General features: G+C 43.6%; 1 protein-coding gene across 9 annotated transcripts in view; it reads right to left on the reverse strand.

Annotated features, from left to right (window-relative positions):
- The window catches only part of USP6NL (USP6 N-terminal like), a 402,543-nt gene extending 383,829 nt beyond the window's left edge, over positions 1 to 18,714 (reverse strand). For 8 of the 9 annotated variants that reach the window (XR_011030371.1, XR_011030373.1, XR_011030372.1 and 5 more), the window contains exon 1: positions 18,533 to 18,706. Coding sequence is in view for 3 of the 9 variants with exons in the window: in XM_068276069.1 (XP_068132170.1) it covers positions 18,533 to 18,536 (4 nt within the window). In the remaining 6 variants the exon portion in view is untranslated. Of the gene's footprint in view, positions 1 to 18,532 lie in introns of all 9 variants that reach the window. The other variant, XM_068276067.1, reaches the window with a different exon arrangement.
- Positions 18,715 to 18,927: the final 213 nt, after the last annotated feature.

Raw genomic sequence — 18,927 nt, forward strand, 5'->3', positions numbered from 1 at the left:
TAATATTCAAACAGGCATTTAGAATACAGAGCAGTAATAAATGTACCATAGTTCTGCGTTAAAGAATACTCAGATGAGGCCAGCGAGGAAATTGATTGAGCAAGTAAACATTTCGCCACAAGTCTTGTGTGTACAGATAGGATTCCAGGACCCATCTACATAGACTTTTCTAGATTTTGCCAGAAGCAACATACTGGTCCAGTAATCAGGAAAAAAATTAATCAAAAGGAATAAGGAAAGAACGTTGGTTTTATTACATCAGTCTTCCACATGTTTGAAGTAACCAAATTGAAAACCTGGTTTGAGAGTTTACTAAAAGAGACCTCCAAATTTTGTCATTTAATAAATATAAAGCATGTGCTGTGCCACACCAAATAGAAAAGCCTCCCTTAAAGGACAGCTATCGCGAAAAAGGTAGGCAGTTCGACAGGTTTTGGGCCAGTCCATCTCCTCATGGTGGATTCTCAGGGTTTTCTTTGTTTTCAACAGCATTTCCTGAACAGCGGTTGCAAATTCTAACTGACAAAATAGTGTGCAAGTGAGTAGGGAGGCCGGCTGGTATCTTACCATTTTTGGCAGATAAACTGCTGTTTAGGAAATGCTGTTGAAATCAAAGAAAAGAGAATCCCCAATGAAAAAATGGACTAGTCTAATGGTGGCCATACATGGTACCATTTTTTCATCCAATCTTACCATTTCTATGTAATATAAGGTAACTGCCTAAATTATCCTTTCAGTATATTCACTTAATTTTCCATTATACTACATTGAAATGGTAAGATTGTATGAAAAAATTGTACCATGTATGGCCACCATAAGGGCCGGTCTCCACAGCTAAGTGATGGGAATGCAGCTACGTAGCCGCATCGCATCACTTCCGCCGCATCACTTCCGCATCTCCCGATGCGGAAGCCAATGGATGAGATGGGACGCGGCTGCGGGCGGATGCGGCCGTGCGAGAATCTGCAGCATGCTGCAGATTCTTCGATCGCTCCGCACAACATGCACGCAGTGGGAACTCTTCCATTGCGGTACATGTGTTTCAGGACACCCGCGGTGTGATGCGGCTTTATAGCCGCATCGCACCTCTCCTAGTGGAAACGGACACTAAACCTGTCGGTTCTGTCAGATTTTAACTGCCTACTTTTTTGGCGATAGTGGTCCTTTAAGGTGATCAATTTCATTAATCTGATCGGACTGGTAAGATCTTTATTATTATGGGCAAAAACTCTAGCGTTTTCAGCAACGCTGTCTATTCTGCCTAGTGTGCTCCTAGCCTCAGTGAGCACATGCAAATCGGAATACTTGTTTAGGGTCAGGGCTGCCTTCAGAAATTTTGAATTTTGGGTCCCCTCACACATCAGAGAGGTAAGGAGGTTGGTCAGCACACCAGCTTCTTCAATAAACGAAGTTTAATCAATCACATGTCAACACGTAAGTTAATAATTGTTTTGGGGCCACAAGGGGTCCACTTCATCAGAACAGTGCAGACAAACCGTTTGTCTGCACTGTTCTGATGAAGGGGACCCCTTGTGGCCCCGAAAAAATTGTTAACTTACGTGTTGACATGTGATTGATTAAACTTCGTTTATTGAAGAAGCTGGTGTGCTGACCAACCTCCTTACCTCTGTGATATTACTCTGGATGTCGCTTAGCATCCTTGGTCATGCACCCGAAACTACTACTGGGATAAATGTGCCTCTCCGCATCCTTTCTACCCTCACACATCAGGCCTGCTCCCCCCCCCTCCCTGGGCCCACCCACTGGTTGCTGTGCCCGCCCAGGAGCCATCCCACCCCCGTGTCCGTGCGCTTAGTGCGCTGCGGCGAAAAATGTGCATGGCTCCGACACTGAAGAAAGCGGCATGCTCAGCGTTATGGGGCACAAAGTGGGCATGGCCATGGCATGTTGTGGGTGGAGCCAAATACTAGCAAAATACAGGTAGCCCCCGGTTAACAAATGAGATAGGGACTTGTAGTTCCATTCTTATCCTTTATCAGTTCTCTTTTGTCCCCCTCTTTTCTTCCTGTGCCTCTTTTGTTCCCCTCTGTCTCACCTCAGTTTGTGCCTCTTTTGTGTCCCTCTGTGTGACCTCATGTTACCATCTCATCTCTTTTCTTCCTGTGCCTCTTTTGTCCACCTCTGTTCCCCATGCCTCTTTTATTCCCGTGTTACCTCTTGTCCCCTTTCTTTCTCAGCCCATCCCCCTGCCCTAGCCAGGTATAGTTGCCCCCAGTATAGGTATCCAGGCATAGGTGCCCCCAGTTTAAGTAGCCAGCTATAGGTGGTGCCCCAGTATAGGTAGCCTGGTGTAGATGTCCCCAGTATAGCTGGTGCCCCAGTATAGGCCAGCAAGATACAGGTGCCAGAGTATATGTATTCAACTACAGGTAGTGCCCCGGTATAGGTAGCCTGGTATAGTTGCCTCCAGTATAGGTAGCTTAATATGGGTGGCGCACCAGTATAGGATAACCAGGTACAGGTAACCCCCAGTATAGGTAATAAGCTATAGGCACCCCAGTATAGGTAGCCAGGTACAGGTGATTCCCTCAGTAAAGGTAGCCAGGTATAGGTGGTGCCCTCAGTAAAGGTAGCCAAGTATAGGTGGTGCCCCAGTATAGGTAGCTAGGTATAGGTGGTTCCAGCCCCAGTATAGGTGGTGACCCATTATAGGTAGCCAGGTATAAGTGGTGGCCCAGCATAGGAAGCCTGTAGCCAGATATAGGTGGTGCTCCAGTATAGAAAGTCCGCTGTAGCGGGCTCACTCATCTGCTCCCCGCGTTCAAGTGCTGATGTCACTCTTCTCTCAGTGCTGGAATGCGGTGTGCTGGTTAGTGAGCCACAGGCCTGCAGCCAGCTAATGCAGCCCTTCCAGCGATTTGGGCGGGCCCAGGGCCCCCAGAAGCCCTGGACCCCTCACTGCAGTGTCAGTTGTCCCCCTGATGGCTGCCCTGTTCAGGGTATATGGCTGTAAATGGCACTGATGCTGAAATAACTAAAATCAGCTGGCTCCTGGACTGGGCAGACTCAGTCCTAAATAACGTACAGTAGAGTCCCGGGTAACTGGAACTCAGGCATCTGGCAGTCTCAACTACCTGCCATGCAAGGTGGGACACAGTGGGGGGCTTTCCTAAGGTGTGCATCATAAACGGCTTGTGATTTCTATGGCACCATCATTTTCACTTTTTTCAGCACCCAGCTGCTTTCCGGCATCCTCATCTGGCTCCCATGAGGATCAGGTGACACGCCGGGGGTATAAGGACACCGCAAAGCAGCTGAAAAAAGTGAAAAGGACTGCGCTGGAGGAATCGTAAACAGTTTCCGATGCACACCAATGTGCAATTAATCCGTTGGAGGGAGATTGAGGTTATGTCTAAAGGTGGCCACACACCATACAATTTTTTAAATATCTGTTCAATTTAAGAATTGCAATCAATTTTTCTGACTGATTGTAACAAATTAAAAAATATGACCAATGTACCACACACCTATGTTCAATTTTTCCCCAATTATGATAAAAATGATCAATGAGAAAATTGCTAGGGTGTGTATATTAATAAACTTACAATCTAACACACACCATACAATCTTTAGAGAAATTGAACAGAAATATCTGGCATTCCGGATCGATTTAAATCGAAAAAACGGGAATTCCGATTGGATTTTTCAGTCGAATGAAAAAAAAGCTTTCGATTTTTTCGAGAGATACAATCGTTTTTATCGAATTGCTGTAAAATTGGATCATTTTATTGTATCGTGTGTGGCCACCTTAACGCTGGTTGCTTGATTTCTCAAACAACCAGGCAGGAAGCACACATATCCGCCACCAGGCATTCCCATACTGTGCCGGATAAATGAGATTATACTGTATTACGTTTTCCATCCGTGCTTTAAAGTTAATAAGCAAAAAGTGAGCCATATTTGGGTGCGCAGCAGATGTTGTTATGGTCTTTGTATATGTTTTCCAGATTTGCATGCATTTTATACAGCCACTGCAGAGAATTACTTGCCTAAAATTGGACTTAGATTGTGCAGGGACATTAGCTTGCGAGCTCGTAACAGCTATCAGCCCAAATAAAGTGTACGCAGGAAAATGACAACACTAATCAATGCAAAACAATAACATTCTGGGGCTAAACAAACTCCAGTAGCCAGGGCTCCTAAAAAAATGCAGCTGATCCCTCTCTTATTTTCAATGGATCTGGCTTCCAAAAATGTGTTATGGCTACTAAATTGGATAGGCTAGCTCCTGAATTCCATATTAATTTCAAGAAAAACGGGGAGAAGGCCAAGGGCCTCAAAAACTGAGTCGTCTGAACAAAAGTACGATAGAGTAGATGAAATAAAAGTGTAAATACAAACAGGAGTTGATACTTTGCTGTCCTCTGGTAAATATGACCCTGTCCCCACTCAAGAATTCATTAGGATCTAGCAGGTAGCACTCCAAAGATAAGAAATGGTGACTGCTTAAGGGCCGGTTCACACGGACGGCAGGCGGCGTCTACCGCCAAGCGTTCGGGACCCATCGGCTAAACGCTCCCATTCAAGTGAATGGGAGCGTTTAGCATTGCGCGGTTACCGTCGATTACCGTCGATAGCATAAGCGCGCCGTTCCAATCCCGATTTAACGCGTCGTTTTGGCCGTCCCTAGAAGCCGCATGCAACGTCCAGGGACGGCTAGCCGGCGCGGCTTCATGTCCCCCTGCGGGGACGAGAAACGCCGATCGCGACGATCTCTGTACCGCCGCCACCGAACGGGACGTCACAGGACGACGCGACTTCCTGGCCGCCTCAACGCCGCCTGCCGTCCGTGTGAACCGGCCCTAAAAAAAAAAAAAAAAAAAAGGTATATAAAGGAGAACAGAGTGGAAAGGAGGTGCTCAATAAGAATATAAGGTGGCCACATACCACAGATACAAATAATTTTATTGCACTTTACACAACGCTTTCTGCAGGCAGGCTTCCTCAGGTCATCCATATTGAATACCTCCATATCTATTCTCCATATTAAAATGTGTACAACCTGGTAATACTCTATTTGCACAGACACAGGGGCATTGAAACCAGGAATTAGCAAACCTGGTAAGACTATTTTTAGTAACACTCCAGGACAGGTACACTTCGAGACTTGGCTCCTCCCAGGAAACAGGAAACATCCATGAGCCTCTCTATATCTTTAACGTAACCACAGGAGTCCGGCAGTATGTACCCAAGAAACCAAACTAAAAACAGGTCTAACCGCCTCCCTCCTGCTAAATCATATAATCGATTTCTATACGTCCAGTTATGTTTACACATTATTTTGAACAGAGAAATAGAAGAAGAGGGCGGGTTACCCCCACCTGTCCTGGAGTGTTACTAAAAATAGTCTTACCAGGTTTGCTAATTCCTGGTTTTTCCATAACACTCCAGGACAGGTACACTTCGAGATGATAACAAAGAAATTAACATCACCAACCTTAGGGTGGGCTAACTGCTTGTAGGACTTTCCTTCCGAAATCCTGATCTGAAGCAGATAATCGATCCAGTCTGTAGTGACGTGCAAAGGTCCCCAGGTTCTTCCAGGTAGCCGCTCTGCAGATCTCCAGAGGCGAAACTCCAGCCCTGTAAGCCCAGGTAGTAGCCGTTGCTCTGGTTGAATGTGCCCGGAGACTGTCTGGAGGTTGATGATCCATGACTTTATAAGCTTCCAGTATGCACAGTTTTATCCAATTGGCTAGCGTCTTTTTTGAGGCTTTCTGGCCCACCAGTTTTCCCGTAAAATTAACAAACAAAGCCTCCGATTTCCTCAATGATTTAACTCTATCAAGATATGCTAGGATCGTTTTCCTCACGTCCAGTGATTGCCACTCCTTTTCTTTGTCATTGGACGGGTTAGGAAAAAATGAAGGAAGCACTATTTCCTGCTTCCTGCAAAACATATCACCTACTTTAGGTAAGAACTCCGCACTTGTCCTCAAAATAATCCTATCTTCATGTATGATGCAATATGGCTCTTTATAAGACAGAGCCTCCAGCTCACTGATCCTTCTTGCCGTGGTAATTGAAACTAAAAAAACAGCTTTCAAAGTTAATAACTTAATGTCCATAGAATCCATGGAATTGAAGGGAGGCCGTGTCAGAGCTTTTAACACAACCGAAAGATCCCATTTGGGAAAGGGTTTCACCCTAATTGGTCTGTTTCTTTCTATAGATTTCACAAACCTAACTATTAAAGGATGAATAGCAAGCTTTTTATCTAAAAAAACAGAAAGTGCTGAAATCTGAACCTTGATTGTGCTCAAGGCTAGACCTTTGTCTATACCTGCTTGCAAAAATTCAAGAATAGTTGCAATCTCTGTAGACCTATACTGAGATTGCTGTTTCCATAAATTAAACGTTTTCCAGTACTTCAGATAGATAGCTCTGGTATTTTTCTTTCTACTCTTAATTAATGTTTCAATTACTTTATCAGACAGACCCTGTCTCCTGAGGATCAGTTCTTCAGTAACCAGGCCGACATCTTCCATCTCTCCAGGTCCTGAATTTTCTTCCCTTGCAATGTTATTATTTGATTGTTCACTGGTAGACGAAGGGGTCCTTCCGTTTTCATTTTGAGCAGAAGTGGATACCATGATCTTTTGGGCCAGTCGGGTGCAATCAGTATCATGGTCGTCTTGGATTCTGCCAGCTTCTTCAGCACAAGGGACATAAGATTCAATGGTGGAAAAGCGTAAACCAGACCGCTCGTCCACGGTTGAGCTAATGCATCCACCGCTGCTGGGTTGTCCCTGATATTTAATGAGAAAAAATAGCGGCACTTCGAATTTTCCCTGTTGGCAAAAAGATCTACTACTGGATTCCCCCATCGCTTCGCCAACTCTCGGAATCCCTGCTGACTCAATGTCCATTCCGTATTGGAAGTCTGAGTACGGCTCAACAGATCTGCACGAGTGTTCAGTGCTCCTTTTAAATGTACTGCCGTTAATGACCCTAGGTTCTGCTCTGCTAGGTCCAGTATCTCCAGAGCTAACTGTAATAATTTCATTGATCTTGTGCCCCCTTGTCGATTGACATACGCCACTACTGTGGAGTTGTCTGTTCTCAGCTGAATATGGTGTCCTCTGATTATGTGTATTGAACCTATTATGGCCAGTTTCACCGCTAATAGCTCCCTGAAGTTTGAGGACTGAGTTTTTATATGCTTCGGCCAAAGACCCTGCATCTCGAAGTCTTGAACATGAGCGCCCCATCCTGAGCCACTTGCATCTGTTGTGAGAAACATCTCCACCGGATATTGCCACAGTCTGCCTTGTGTAAGGTGATCTGATGTAGTCCACCACTGCAGGTCGTGTTTCACTATCCCTGTGATCAAAAGTACTTGTTCCAGGGATACCACCGTCTTGGCCCAGTTTTTTAGGATCCATGATTGCAATTTCCTTGTGTGTTTCAACGCCCATTGAATTGCTGGAGCCGTTGAGGTCAAAAGTCCCAATAATCTCATCGCCTCTCTGACTGTTATCGAGCTCTTTCCTAGAAAACCCTTTACTTCCTGAATCACCTTGTCTACTTTCGTCTGCGGAAGATAGATTTTTTGTGTTCTGGAGTCCAACAAAACCCCTAAGAATTGGATCATCTGTGTTGGTTCTAACTGGGACTTCTCCCAACTTATTATCCAGCCTGCTCGCTGAAGTTGATCTAACACCATCTCTCGGTGACTCACTAAAGTTTGTACTGATTCTGCCATGATCAGTAGATCGTCTAGATACGGGATCACCATGATCCCTTGAGCATGAAAGGAAGCCACAATCTCTGCAACCACTTTCGTAAATATTCTCGGTGCTGATTTGATTCCAAATGGGAGGCAGTTGAATTGATAATGCTGAACCCCTGACTCCCCTTTTACTGCAAACCTCAGAAAAGTCTGTGATTCCTTTTCGACTGGAATGTGCCAGTATGCGTCCTTTAGATCTATGCTCAACATGAAGCAGTCTTTTAGCAGCAGATTTTTTATTGAAAAGATCGACTCCATCTTGAATTTCTGGTATTTTATATACGGGTTCAGGGGTTTGAGATTGAGTATTAATCGAAACTTTCCTGATTGTTTCTTCACCAAGAAGATTCTGGAATAGAATCCCTCCCCCTGTTCCCAAGCCGGGACCCAGGACACCACATCTCTTGCTAGCATGTCTCTTAAGATTTCCTCCAAGACCACCTGCTCCTCTGGGGTCAACCTTGAACTGGTTATCACAAACCTTTCCGGAGGATTCCGCAGGAAAGAAATGTGGTAACCGTTTTGAATCAAGTTTAATATAAATGGGCTCGTTACGAACTCTTTCCATTGTGGGAAGAACAGGCCCAGTCTTCCTCCCACCTTTCCTTGATCGTCATTGTTGGGGCTTAGGATTGGGGACCGAATTTCTGAACAAGACATTCGGCTTACTCTGCTCTTTGTTAAATGACCAGGGTCTTCTTCTCGTTTGGGTCTTTGTTTTGGGATCTTGCTTATTCCTCTGAAAAAACCTTTTCCCCTGGCGAAAAGGTTTTTTCTTAGGAAACGATTTCTTTTTATCGGAAGTTCGCTCCAGAATATTATCTAATTCTGGCCCAAACAATAAATCGCCTGAAAACGGAATGGTACACACTTTGTTCTTTGATAAAGAACTACCATCCCAGGTCTTAATCCAAATGTGCCTTCTTGCCACATTGGAAAGCCCGGCTGCTTTCGCAGTCAACCTAATAGCTTCCGTAGCCGCATCAATAATGTAAAAAATAGATTTAAACATTACCGTAAATGAGTTTAAAATCGTTTCCTTGCTAGACCCAATTTTAATATGTCTTTCGACCTGACGCATCCACAACTCCAGTGTTCTAGCAACACAAGTTGTTGCCAACGCTGGTCTGAATATTGCACAAATGGCCGACCATGTCTTCTTCAGGGCAAATTCAGCTTTTTTATCAGATTGGTCTTTCAAATTTCCCAAATCTTCGAAAGCTAGCTCATTATCTTTTTCTACTTGTGAAAAAGCCGAATCTAATTTCGGACACTTATCCCAGTATTTACAGTCTTCCTCCGAAAAAGGAAATCTCCTCTTAAACCCCCTCGACAAGAAGACTTTTTTATCCGGGTTTTTCCATTGACTATTTATCGTCACTTTTGAAGACTCATGAACTGGAAATACCAATGGTTGGCTATTTTCCATACCAGCATATAATGCGTCATGAGTTGACACTTCTTTAGGATTGTCAATGCTTAAACCTAGTGATTCATAAATGGCTTTCAATAATTCCTCTGTTTCGCCTGCCGGGAATTTAAACTTAGAAGGTTTCTCCTTTTCCTCTTTTTCTCCCTCTGAGATTTCATCCTCTGATACCTCATCAGAAACATCTTCCCAATCCTCCTCTGGCTCTGAGTCTGATAATACCGGCCGATCAGATTTGGACTTTGCTTTTTTATGTGTCGTGACTGCAGGTTCTGATACCGTAATATTTCCAGTCTCTGGTGACACAGAAACCCCTGCTGACAACTTGGCTTGGTTTAGCTCTATTGGACTTGGAACCGGAGCAACCGGTTGAGCCACCACATTCTGCGTCTGCATTAAGGAACTAGCTAACGCTTCTCTGAAGGCTTTTATGGAATCAGTCATTTCATCTTTCATAATTCCTAGGAAATCCTTATAAGGTACTGCCGATTCCTCGTTAAGTACTCTTAAGGTACATTGCTGACAAAAAGTTTTACTCCATGAGGAAGTCAGCTTTATATTGCAGGCTGGGCATCTCCTACTGGGCTTGGGCCTAGAGCTATCGCCAGTTTCGGGATTTCCAGTCTGAAAGACACAATAATAGTGCTGCATCAGTCACTAGGTCCCATTAAGGACATATACCTCCACCACCGCTGAGAGGATAGTGACCATGACAACCCAAGATAACAGGAACCTCACCAATAGCCATAAGCCAGCCCTGATTCCATGCTGCAACAGAGCCTCCACTAGAAACCATACACCACAGTGGTAAACCGCCCTGCACAGACCCACCAGGAACTAACCCATGTTAAGATACCCGCCAGTGCCTGCACAAACATGGTAGCAAACGATGAGACATCTAAAAAACTCAAACAGACACACAGTCTTATGTCTCACCGCTCCTGGGACTGGGATTATGCCCTCCGGCTTCCTATTTTTCTCCTGCGTCCGGATTTCCGTCAGTGCTGCGGAGGGGTTCGCTGCAGGCACCGCTGTAGCCAGAGCTACAGGTACCGCCGCAGAGCCGACGGCACCTCCAGCCGTTAGGCCGTCCAAGCCGCCAGCCATCGACCCGCTCTCCATTGCAGCGATGTGGAAGTGCACTGGACGCCAGGACACCACGGCTCTTCAACCCGGCGCCCGGAAGTGACGTCAGACGGCCGCCGGAAACGTCCGCGCCGCCATCTTGAACACTGGCATCATCAGAGGAGAGCTGGCGTCCGCCTCCGCAATAGCCTCCGCTCCTCTGTACGTCTACTTCCCGGCCGGCAGCCACCGCACATTGCGTCCTCGCCGTGGTCTTCCCTGCCCTCACCAGATGCCCACGGGCCCGTCGAGCAGAGGTAGTACAAGCGACCGAAGGAAGGGGTTAGTACGGAACCTCCCTTCCCTGTCTTTTTGCCACACCGCCCTTAGCCCCCCAAGCTCTCCAGGACAGGTAGCACTGCATATAGAGAGACCTGTTCCCAGAACAGGAAACATCCATACTGCCGGACTCCTGTGGTTACGTTAAAGATATAGAGAGGCTCATGGATGTTTCCTGTTTCCTGGGAGGAGCCAAGTCTCGAAGTGTACCTGTCCTGGAGTGTTATGGAAAAAAATACCTAAACCTTTCAGTAAAGCCAGACCCAAAAAGGTTCACTGTTAAGGTGGCTGGTCAGTGCTGTCTGTGCCTACACAGTATAGTGTGCTTATGCAGGCTCCAGTGTGCCCTCTTCTTGTACAAAAGCATTGTTCTCCTCACCCCTTCTGCTTGAAACCACATCGCCCCTTCTCACCTCTCCATTGCCACATAACATTTTGCCAGCCTATAGGCAAGCGAAGGTGACTGTACAGCACTAGGACCCAAACTGTTGCCCGAGGGAGCAAGTCTTTTTGCATGTGCGTGGACCTTTAGTCAAAAAGGCCAAGGCTGTGTGTTATAAGATCAGAGGGAATGGCTAAGCACCCTCAAAACGCAGAAAACTCGGGTCTGTTAAACTTACAAAATGCATGATCACATGTGTAGGCATCCAACTGCCCTCAAAGAGATCCAAGTGTATTGTCAACATAAACCATCTGACTGCCATGAATAAAATGGCTCTAGGGAAGACTGTACCCTAACTGACAGACATTGATGAAATCCAGCTTGTCAAGGCTGTCAAAGGGTTAAAATAGGCTTATGGCTGCATTAGCCGTTACAAGCTTGTTTTAGTACTAAGGAACTGCCTCTTAGTAATGATCTGTGAAATCCAGAAGTGCACTCATAGCCACTTCCTGGTTTTCTGTGTCAAACAGGATGCTGCAGTGTGACAGAGATGGGGAGCTCTCTGCTTTTCATCTCCATCATTTACAGGGATAGACACATCAGACTCTTCGGCCCATATGCAATTCACTTTTTCACCCGAGTTTTCTCCTAGGTGGTATCTTCACAACGTTTCATAAAATGCCTTTTAAGACAGCAGCAAGCAAGAAAATGCTCAAAATAAATGTGATACTACTTTTTCACTAACTTTTGGGTACTTCTTCAAGTGTAAAATGCTGAAAAGTTTCTAAAGAAGATGAAAATTATCTCCTAAGAAATAACAGGTGAAAAAAGGCAATTGCATATGGGCCCTCATGTCTTTCAAGAGGTCATAATAAGTACCATCCCATAGGAGCTATATCACACTCTACTGGCAAATAAAAGAAAAATCAAGGGGAAAAATATAAAGAACCCCAACAAAAAAACCTGTGGTAAGCCCCTTCCTCATAGCTGTATGCATATTCTGCATTCTCACACAGACATACAGGACACGCATCAACACATCCACATGTGCAACAAATGTTTTACAGTAGTCAGTGCTATCAGTGTTAGCAGTAGCACCATACAATCTTTAGCATAAATTACCCATTTATGATTTTGCATATTTGCCTTCTTATTCCCAGTATTTTATTTTATTTAAACATTCTCAAATAACTAAATGCAATCTCATATCTTCTCATCAGTGCCGGTATTGAACGCAGCATATTTAGAATGAAAATATGGAAATTTTAAAAACATTGATGCAGTTATTACATATGACAATACTATATTTTAATTCTACAGGCTCTTTGCTTTCAGAAAATATACTGTGTAGGACGTCTAAAATATGTGTTCTCTTGGCACACATGAAAAATGATAATATTACAATGGTTTGACCACCAGAAGTGCAATCTGGGGGCGAAGGTTTGCCAGCAAAGAGGTAAAAGTAAACCTCCACACACACATAAAAAAAAAAAAGTACCCCCTGGATCCCAATCCCCTAGAGCCTTCCCAGTCCCCTCGATTCCCTGCTGGCGGCAGCATAAAAAAAAAAAAAAAAAAAAAAAAAAAAAAAAAAAAAAAAAAAAAGGTATGGTAACTGAAATGTTAACATTCTTGTTATGAAAATAGGAGTTGAAGGAATTGCATTCACAACGAAAGTGCAATATCATTTTAAGTAAAGGTCCCCAGCACAGCTGCGCTTTTACAGTAAGTAGATGGGATGTAAGAGGAGATGAACCACAGTGATCAGAAAGGGGTTTGAAGCACACCTGACCTATGCCAAAAACAACTGAAATTGTGGTAGTTCACAGCTCTTCTACTGATCATCTTCCTGCTGCTCGTTGTCTTCAGGGTCCATTCCATACGTACATATTAATACCCTGCAGGTGAGCTGAATGACGGCTCATCCTGTTGCTGCTCACATCCCCGGCGGCGTTAAATACTTGTCCCCCTACAGGTCATAGCAACTTGGAGGGAGATGCAATTTGGGGTCCAGCGATCGCCAGAACCCTGAATTAACCTTACGTGCCCCACGCAGCTATAGCAGCTCCTAGTTTAGGCACTCAATGTCGAAACAACCTGCTAAAAGTTCTTTTTTCCCCACAGCCTCGCAGAAGTACACTGGGCAGTAAACAAGTGTTTCTGAACTGGTTATACACAAGATCCAATGCCTGCATGCCCAGAGAAAGAAAGCGCTCCTGCACTTCCTTTCAATGGGCATGCATGGTACAGAACTTGGTTTTCCAGTGTAAAAGCGCTCATGCACAGCCACAGGTGCTTCCTGGAGAATATTCAATTGATGAGCCAAAGGTCAGGAATGGGAGGGACCCTGAAAACAGACAGCAAAGACTAGTTTTAGCAGTAAGTTATTTAACCCTCCTGGCGGTATAAAAAAAAAATCTGCCAGGAGGGAGCGCAGCAGTTTTTTTTTTTTTAAAAAAATGTTCCTATATCATGTAGCGAGCCCAGGGCTCGCTACATGATAGCCGCTGCTCAGCGGCATCCCCCCGCCCTCTTCGATCGCCTTCGGCGATCTCCGATCAGGAAATCCCGTTCAAAGAACAGGATTTCCTGGAGGGCTTCCCCCGTCGCCATGGTGACGGGGCGGGATGACGTCACTGACGTCGGGACGTCATTGGGAGTCCCGGGCCACCCCTCGGCGCTGCCTGGCACTGATTGGCCAGGCAGCGCACGGGGTCTGGGGGGGGTGGGGGGTGGGGGCCGTGCGGCGCGACTTATAGCGGCGATCGTGCGCGGGGCAGCGGCAATCAGTGTGCTGGCGCAGCTAGCAAAGTGCTAGCTGCGTCCAGCAAAAAAAAAAATTAAACAAATCGGCCCAGCAGGGCCTGAGCGGCACCCTCCGGCGGCTTACCGCCAAGGAGGTTAACCACTTCAGCACCAAAGGGTTTTTTGCTTAAAAACCAGGGCAATTTTCACATTTCAGCGCTCCTCCCATTCATTCACCTATAACTTTATTGCTACTCATGAGATGTAAATGATCTATATCTTGTTTTTTTTGCCACAAATTATGCTTTGTGAGGGTGATATTTGCTTTTAGTAATTATGTTATTATCTGTGCATTTTAAAGGGAAAAATGAGAAGAAAAAAAAAGAAAAAATACACTATTTCTCAATTTCCATCCACTATAGTTTTCAAATAAACAATGTTACCATAGGTAAAACCCACACATTGTATTTGCTAATTTGTCCTGGTTATCTCAACATTTAAATAATGTTCCTAGTACAATGTATGGCGATAATATATTAGTTTCTGGTTTGTGTTTTTTGTTTTCTCTATGGTACTCTATCAGTAATTAAAAGCCCTTATCTTCATGATTAACAGTAATACACTCTCATGGCATACATATTTTAAAAGCTAAGTCCCTAGGGTGACTATGTATTCTCTTTTCAATGCTGTCACTTTTGGGGGTTTTTTTTACAAGTATTTATTTAGGGGTATAGAGTACATGAAAATAACAGTTTTATTGCTTTTCATTCAGTTTTCTGGTAAAAAAAAATCAAAAAAAAAAATCACATGACTTAGCCCTCAGTTGTCAAACAACACAATCTATTCTCTCACTTGTCATGGTTAAAATGATACCCTATATACATAATCAGATAGCTTATTGGGCATACAGCACACTGTTTACCACAAGTACGCCTATCTACTCCCCTGAGCTTCAGATGAAGTTTTGTGGGGAGTAGATAAGCGTAGCAAGGGATTCAAAGTGGTTAAACCACCATGGGCTTAATTTAAAGTGTATTTATTTATTTTTTTTGCTTCAGGTGTAGTCTACATTCCGGTATCCAAACTGGATAACAGTCACCTGCTGGACAAAAGATACCTTTATACATAAACTCGTATAGAATTAGTACTAGAGCTGACAATAGTTACATGCATTTACACTCAAGTAAGATATGGTTGTTTAACCATATTAAAATATCAATACAATGAAAAACATTTTGTTTTGTATTATATTTCAGATTGTAATGATGTATGAATGTCAGGATGAATGATAATTCAGCTGGATTTTGCACTAGTGAAACAACAAATTCATTGTTCTTTATGCTTACAGTAGAGAAGTACATGATCACTTATCTGTGAAATAAGACATTTTTACATGTTGCAGTTTTTCATCATTTAAATTTATTAGGAGTCAGAATTGGTATACTATACTCGTATTTTTCAGACATTAAGATGCACCTAGGTTTAGTAGAACATTATCAGGGAAAAATATATATATATACTAATCCTGGTGCGTCCATGGTGCAGAGGCATCTTATGGACCCCCCAATAATGTTATTATGTCTCCCTTGTACCCTTTGTGTCGTCCTCTGTCCTTCCTGTGTCCCCCTCTGCCATTCCTGTGTCCTCCTCCAGTGGCTAACTTATCCTTTGTCCGAGAGTGGCAGCGTGTGAGGAAGTAGTGTAAGAGCCTGCCTTCAGAGCCCTACGGCCAGTCGGGTGGGGGGCGCTGTCAATCATCGCAGCTGCTCTGCTCCTGGAGCCGATGGTCTGTGAGTGCAGTGACTGGCACCGATGACAGAGCAAAATGCTAGCTTTGCATGTGTGAATGGGGCTTTACACTACTTCCTCACACGCTGAGGAGGGTGAGTGATCCATTTGCCCAAATTAGGATGGTGCAGCGGGCAGCAGGAGTCACCATGTCTGGCAGCAGAGCATTGTACAGTCCTGGGACCTGTCCCAACTGTAATGTTTGGACCATAAGACGCATGTACTTTTCCCCCCACGTTTGGGGAAGAAAAAAATTCATCTTATGGTTCAAAACAATAAAGTATATGTCAACTATTGTAAACAAAAGTATATTTGGAGTTTATTCTGATTAACTTAGCTAGAGATGTGAAAAAAAAAGTATGTGTATAAAAGAAAATATATAGCTTAAGGTATTTAAAAGTCATGGTTCACAAAATTACAATAAAGTACACAGCCAAGCCAAGAAGTCTAAATGCAAGCTACATAAAATTGAAAAAGTGATACCAGCACACTTACACAAAGTCAAGGATATGATTATTTGTGATTCCATGCCATGAAAAACTCAAATACAGGAATAAACATGCAGAATAAAAAGCCCTTTCAAAACGTCGGCATAACAGCCATGCAAATAAACAGAAGTCAGTATAGCAAGCGTAATCGTTTTGGCAAGCTTCCTTCAAACTGCACATTACTTTAACAGAAAAATACACACACAAATGAACAGGGTCCAAAATATGGTTACACTGATGTCGTTATTAGAAAAAACGTTATATCACATTTAACTATAGCATAACAAACAACAATCTTATTGTTCAAAATAAGTTTCCAAATAAAACACACAAAAAATCACTTGTCTTGTGGATGTCATTATACCCACGCAAAACTCCAAGCAAACTCAGTGACCATGCTCCTTTGTCGAAAGACAGACACATCACGGACAGCACAAGACAATAACTATTTAGAACAAGGGAAATTTGTTTTGTTTTTTGTGATAGCACTAAGTGATGCAGAAAGGCAGCACTAAGCCACAACACACAGGATCATTAGTGATATGGGTGCAGAATAGATGTCTACCTTTTTATTGCAAAGAAAAGGATCAGCACCAACATCCCCCAGTCCTGAAAGAGAAGTACATTTACAGTACACATTATGGATAGAGATGTTGATCAGAATACCCTGTCTTTGCACAACACATACATTAAAATGTACTTCCAATGCAGTGTAATCTAAGAAGACTGCATTCTAACAAAATGCAAAGGCATCAGAGACTATGATTGTATCTGAATTTCATTAGCAAAAATGTATTTGTGCTATATGCCTTTTGTTGCATCTTAACAGAAAATTAGAAACTATGGAGGCGTTATATTTCTGTTTAAGATCTAATACAAGGAATTCCTACTAATAAACAAAAAATATCCCAAAAGAAAAATTGTCATTTTCTACTATGAAGGTTATGCGAAAACTTCCTTTCTTGAGGGCAATAAAAAAATAAAATAAAATAAAAAACCGACTGGATGTTTCAACTAGTTGATAAGCTCGACATATAACAAAAACTGTCAAAATATAAACTTCATGATGGTAATTGGCATGCTTTAAAACGTCCATCTATGCTAAATAAATAAAGATTTACATTTTTTTTTCCATTACTGTATAAATAAAGCATCTTCTCTTTCTCGTTTCTCTTGCAGATGACAAAAAAATAGAACTAAAGCAAACCACAGAACCATAAGTTGGTGAACAGAGATATAAAACTTTGCACAGGCCTAAGCAGATTCGGCGATTCAATGATTATAATTAAGTCTTCCAAATCTGATTAGCAATGTGCAACGATCAGCGCTAGGCTACTTTAAGGGGACCCAGCAGGAAACCTCACAGGGAACAGTTCCCTAATCACAGCACCTTCTTCAGCATGAAGTGTTGTGATTGGCCAAAAAGGGTGGGCGTAGTTTACTACAATGCATCGGAAGCCTGGTACACACTATGCAGTTTTCCAGATTGATTGTTCTATCGATTTACAAAAGGTTTGATCGGATTTCTGATCGTTTTTCCAATCACTTCTATACAAAATCAATCAGAAAAACGATCAGACCTGTCTGAGATAATTGATTTGACTATCAATCTGATGGAAAATTGTATTATGTGTACAAGGTACATCAACCAAATCACATTTGCGGAACTTCCCTATGAGGTTTCCTGCTGGGTCCCCTAAATTAGACTAGGGCCCAAAGATCCTGTTCAGACCCCCTAATTCTAGTTATAACTGAATGAAAAATTAATGTAAGGTCAAATTTTAAGCTAAAATATATCTGGCATAAAGAATAAAACATAACTTCAATAATTGTACATTAAAAAATATCTATAGATATCATATGGTGTTATGTTGAGAAGAACAATAATCTCTTTACTGGACATATCACATAACAATCCAACTGACCGATCTTAGGATCAATCAAAAACTGATGGGTCTAGAAGCTGTCAACCGATAGGTCACAAAATCAGAAATGAATGAGTGAGCAGTTCAGTGGTGCTGGCAGGATATGTGGCTTGATGATTAGAATAAGTGAGTATTCATGTGTATAACTAAACAATAACATAACTAATTCATTCCTGATGCAACTGATCATGTGATAATCAAACATAAATGGTTGTTAGATGAACGCACTCATTTAGACAAACTGACCAACCAGGTGTGTTGTTTTATTGAAAGAAAGTTACAGAGTGAGACTCATTCACGTGAAACCGTGAAAAAATGCATATCCTAACAAGAATTCACAGCACAGTAAATCACCATGGCAACCTCCAAATCACAAACTTTTTCCGCTATAACCTGAACTAGTGACGGCAGACGAAAGAAGGGGATTTCACCTCCACCTATACAGGATGAAGTTGTCAAGGGTGTTGCCCCCCTGCTTGGGGGGAGGGGGTGCATTCAGATACAGTTCAGTGACCCGGTACAGGCAGCCACCTGACAGACGGTGACTGTCCCTTCTGGAGCAGCAATAGCATCCCCAACTCCCCGAATAGCTTTTGTCCCAACCACACCGGCACTCACTCATGATTGGATCCCGGGATACCGCGCTGTCACCCTGCTGCTCAACTCCGGAGGGCTCCGGGTTTCCCGGGCACTCCACTGGCCCGGCCGGACATCCCCGCTGTCTCCCCGCTGTCTTCCGGTGCACCCGCCTATACTGCTGGGGGTCAACTTCCGCATAGCACGGAGAGAACACTGGCCTCCCCGGCACGTCACAGGCCCCGCCCCCTGTGTGGACGGCTCCTCCCGGCGGGCTGCTCTGGAGTCAGGTGTAGAGCAAGGGAGACGACTGAGATTTGGGTGGTGATGTCATCAGCGCTCTGCGTCACCGCTGTGCTAGCTCAAGAATGCCACAGTTACTCCACTTCATTATATGTAATAATAATAATAGGACCCAGGGCCGGGCCGAGGCATAG

This window comes from Hyperolius riggenbachi, chromosome 3 (genome assembly GCF_040937935.1).
Source record: "Hyperolius riggenbachi isolate aHypRig1 chromosome 3, aHypRig1.pri, whole genome shotgun sequence".
NCBI lineage: Eukaryota > Metazoa > Chordata > Amphibia > Anura > Hyperoliidae > Hyperolius > Hyperolius riggenbachi.